General features: G+C 38.3%; 1 protein-coding gene across 2 annotated transcripts in view; it reads right to left on the bottom strand.

Moving 5' to 3' along the window:
• Positions 1-343: 343 nt before the first annotated feature.
• Dld (dihydrolipoamide dehydrogenase) overlaps positions 344-4,727 on the bottom strand; it is a 25,581-nt gene continuing 21,197 nt past the window's right edge. For both annotated transcript variants that reach the window (XM_005377291.2, XM_013510668.1), the window contains exons 9-14: positions 4,333-4,523; positions 3,098-3,268; positions 2,606-2,795; positions 2,156-2,293; positions 1,177-1,266; positions 344-1,087 (exon numbers count right to left, since the gene is read on the bottom strand). In XM_005377291.2, coding sequence (XP_005377348.1) covers positions 1,022-1,087; positions 1,177-1,266; positions 2,156-2,293; positions 2,606-2,795; positions 3,098-3,268; positions 4,333-4,523 — 846 coding nt within the window. In that variant the 3' untranslated portion in view covers positions 344-1,021. The remainder of the gene's footprint in view (positions 1,088-1,176; positions 1,267-2,155; positions 2,294-2,605; positions 2,796-3,097; positions 3,269-4,332; positions 4,524-4,727) is intronic.

Raw genomic sequence — 4,727 nt, 5'->3', positions numbered from 1 at the left:
CAGTAGGTATCTGGTAAGGCAGATGAAAGAGTAATGACCTTTTAAATGCCTTAACATTGTTTTACAGTGTGAAAAAGATACATTGAGGCCTATAAAAGAAAGAATATCCAGGCATGGTGGCACATGCTTGTAATCCCAGCACTCAGGAGGCTGAGACAGGAGCATTGCTGTAAGTTTGAGGCCATCCTGGGCCACATGGTGAGTTCAAAGCCAGCCTGAACTATATATAGTAAGACCCTGTCTCAAATCACTCCCTCCCCAAAAATAATTTTAAAACATAATAAAATACACACTAGCGGTAGTTATAAAAGAATTAGGATCATCTCTCAACATGCACTCAGAATAACCAGTAAACAAATAAAACATTTATTTTAATATTTGCATTCCTTGCTATTATACATTTGAGTATTTAATATTTGAGTTTTGTAGGTAGGCTTAATTTGCATAGCTATATAATTATCCTTCAGACTTGTAGACCTGAATACAACCTTAAAAACTCCTTAAACCTATGAACTCTACCTCTAAACTGCAAGAGTTTAGGAGTTAAATAAAACAAGGGAGAAACGGTCACGTTTTATTTACACAAGTTCAGTTTATACATATGTATTTAAATCTTGTTCTAATAACAGACTTGTTTCCAATATGAAAACCAAATTTAAAATAACCTGATCATCTTTCTTCACATACCATACTCCAACTCCAGCTTCACAGAATCAGAGGTAAATGCCACTTGACTGTAATTCAGTGAAGGTGAACCTTTCATAAATAGCATGAAATATGAACTGATGAAAATCAATCAGGATGCTACTACATGTAGCTCTTATCCTGCATGTTCATGTACAAAACAAAATATTTAAAATATAGATACAAGATTACTGCATTCTGTCCAAACCTTTTACACCTTCTACAAGTGTCATAATTCAGTCCTAGAAATTCTTGGAACTGTGAGCATATATGCCCTATTTGGAAATGTGACCTCTACAAAAGTTTCCAGGAGATTTCAGAAAAAAACAGATCTAATTTAAAAGTTGATCGCTTTGCCAAATGATGCAGCCAGGTTTGCTTCTCTAAACGCTTCTGATAAAGTCTGCAAGAGAAGACATGTAACATTTAAAACCAAATTATTTGCATATCAGGGGAAAAATTAGATGGTCATTGATATATGTTGTTAATTACCGGATGTGCATGGCAGACTCTAGCTATATCTTCACAGGACGCTCCGTATTCCAAAGCCAGAGCGGCTTCATTTACCATTTCTCCAGCCCCCTTTAAAATAAGCCAAGAAGTCATTTTGTTTCTATGCCAAAAACTGCTATGGACTAAGAAGATAGCAACAGTTAAGAGACCAGACCTTTAGACAATAAAAATTGTCTTAAGTTTTTGTTGTGGCAATTAAGGAAAAAAAGAAAGAAAAGAAAAACCTTAACAGAAAAAAGAGCTTTGCCTCTGAAGCCAGATGACCTGGATTCAAATTCTGCAACTTTGCCACTTCAACCACTCACCGACTGTATGTGCTTCATTCATTTCCTTCAACAGTGCCTACCTCACAAAGTTATTGTAAAAATGAAAAAAGGTTAATGTATATATCTAGGAAAAGTGGCACAGAAAGCCCTCAAATACTCTGTCACCTTTACTGTTAATCACACATCTAGGGAAGAATACACTTCAGACTCAGAAGAGTCTGAAGCTCCCCTTAAAGGTTAATATCTGAGCTGAGATCTGAGTAAGAACCAGCCACCCACAGATCTTGAGGCAGAACATCCTGGACAGAGCATATTACAAGCACAAAGGCCTAAAACGCCAATAAACTTGGCCTATTATGAAAATGAAAGGCGGCGAATGTTCTAAGAAGTTAAGGCTCAAAGGAGAACAGAAAGAGATGAGGTCAGAGGAGGGCAGAGCAAGGATATATCAAAATGTAACAACTAGGTGGCTTAAATAGCAACATTTTCCAAGGCCAGGTGTGCTATAATCCTGGCACTTGGGAGGCTGAGGCAGGTGAGGCCAGCCTGGGCTGCATAGATCAAGACCAGCCTACTCTGCATAACAAGACCCTGTCTCAAAAATAAATAGATAAATATTTTTTTCTTTTCTTTTAAAATAGCAATGCTTTCCAGAAACCTTAAAGGGATTTCCCTGGCTTCACAACACTCACCGGTCCTAGAATATGTGCTCCCAGCACTCTGTCTGTTGCTTTCTGTCCAATAATCTTCACCATGCCATCTGTGTCAGCATTTGTTTTAGCTCTGCTATTGGCAGCAAATGGGAATTTCCCAACTTTATACTCAATACCCTGTGAGAGAAAAAATGAGAACCTACATAAGTTCTAAAAAGGTTCATTCCCAGTAGTGAAAATCTCAACCACTTGTTCAGAAAAATAAAGGCAGGTTGAAGAAATGTATTTTGGGTACAAATACAAACAAATAAAATGTTTGTCCATCTGGTTATATTCAAAGCCAAATATAAAAGCTCTGGAGCAGGCAGTTTGAACACAGGAAGCTTCGCCTCCCCTTCCTTTCCTGCCAGTAAAGCTAAGGAGTGGATGATCTCTTTATGAGCCTAAGGAAACAATATATGAACTACCACTGGTGCACAGAGCTGTTACCTCTTCCTTCAGCTGCTCTTCTGATTTGCCAACCCAAGCAACCTCGGGGTGCGTGTAAATCACCGACGGCACACAGTTGTAGTCGATGTGCACCGCGCCGCCAGCCATGCCTTCCACACAAATGATGCCTTCATCCTCTGCTTTGTGAGCCAGCATCGGGCCAGCTACCACGTCACCAATAGCATAGATGCTGCCAGGGAGCAGGAGAAACAGCGAGCTTCAGAAAGCCAAGATACGCTTCCAACAAACACACACTTCCACTTAGTAAGTCACAAAAAAATGTCAACTGCAACTCCAGAAACTATGCATTTAGGTGCTAATGTTTGAGCAATGAAAAAATGTAGTTATTCTTGATTTTACATCTTGTAATTATACTATCCTTCCCTAAAGTCAGTATTTTTTTAAGGGGCATAGGACAGGGGGAGACAGAAGGGGAGGGCAGGGGAAGGGGGAGATACAGAAAGAAAGACGGATATAAATTATCCAACTTACTTTGGAACTTTAGTTTGGAATCTGCTATTGACTGGAATTCTACCTCTGGGATCCAGTTCAATCCCAAGTTCTTCTAGTCCCAAATTCTGAGTAAAAGGTCGTCGACCAATGCAAACCAAGAGTACATCGCAAGTGATAACTTCAGCTTTCCCACCAGAAGCAGCTTCAATACTAGACAAAGTACAGTGTAAACCATCACACACATAGCTACAGAGATAACAGAAATTTAAGAACAGAGATTTCTCAAGTGTTGACGACATTTCAAGCAATGTAAGTTTATTTCCTTATAAACATAAAAGGAAATGAAAAAAGTACACATCCTTTAAAGTTTATCACCAAAATTTCATTGAAAAGGTGATGTAGCGGCCGGGGATATAGCTCAGCAGCACAAGCACCTGCTTGGCAAGTGCAAGGTCCTGAGTTCAATTCCTGGTACGAAGGAAAAGGTGATATAACACAATAATTAAGAACACAGGCCTCACAGCCGGCGATGTGACTCAGTGCTTGCCTAGTATATATGACACCTTCAGTTCATCCCTGTCACTAAAAAAAAAAAAAAACCAAACAAATCAACACATAGGGCTCAAGAGTCAGCAAGACCCAAGTTCAAGTGCTGGCTATGCACTATCTATGTAGCGGCCCTTAGGAAAGTTATTTCATTACATTGTGTAAGTATAGGGATACCTCACTTCATGTACTTAATTCTTTCCACGATTCTGCTCGCAAACTGAACTGGTTGCAGACTGAATCAGATTTCCCCATAAGGTCAACTCTGAACCTAACCAGTGAATGTGATTCAGAACATGACCAATTCGGATCCAACTAGAATTGCAGAAAGGATTAAGTTTGTGAACCAAGGCACCACTGCATCTATCAAGTAGAGTGCCAGATACACAGTAAGCAACCCAATTAGTATGATCAATGATTTACCCATGTAACTGTCTGAAAATAATGAACTTTACTAAACGCTGGGTGTTTCAGCTTTGCTGAATGTAGGCTATAAAAAGTTGTATTGCAATGTGATCACCAGGCTCATTTGTCCGTACCAACTTAATTTGTCCAATACCAACTTTCAATGCACTATTTGAGAACCAATATTGAGCTACATTAAGCAGTAACAATCTGCAAGTTATAAAAAGCTAATATATTTATTAATCTGTTTTTGAAAACTTGAGTGTTTTTCTAAAAGAAACAGACAAAGATAACACATCAAAAATAAACCACAGCATACTTACGAAACATCAATTTTTCCATCTGATTTCTTGGTGGCTCCAGTAACCTTTGTGTTCAATTTAAATTTAAACCCTTGTTTTTGAAGGATCCGTTGAAAGTTCTTAGATATCTCCATGTCAATTCCAACTCCGCCTACGTGACCCAAAAATTCAACTGCTGTCACATCTGCACCAAGTCTTTGCCAGACGGAGCCCTGCAAATGATTTAAAACCAATAATCACAAAAATTAGTTCCCATATCAAATGTTTACTAAGTCACCTTACATAACTTACTGTAAGATATTTTCTTCATTTGCTAATGCTTTTATTAGTTCTGTGGTTTAAAGTTAACCCTGTAACAAATAGGTATAACTTCATATGTATATATATGTGTGTGTATACATATATACACACATACA

Source organism: Chinchilla lanigera, unplaced genomic scaffold (assembly GCF_000276665.1).
Source record: "Chinchilla lanigera isolate Chin_1 unplaced genomic scaffold, ChiLan1.0 scaffold00009, whole genome shotgun sequence".
Classification (NCBI taxonomy): domain Eukaryota; kingdom Metazoa; phylum Chordata; class Mammalia; order Rodentia; family Chinchillidae; genus Chinchilla; species Chinchilla lanigera.
This window is presented reverse-complemented; position numbering and strand designations above follow the sequence as displayed.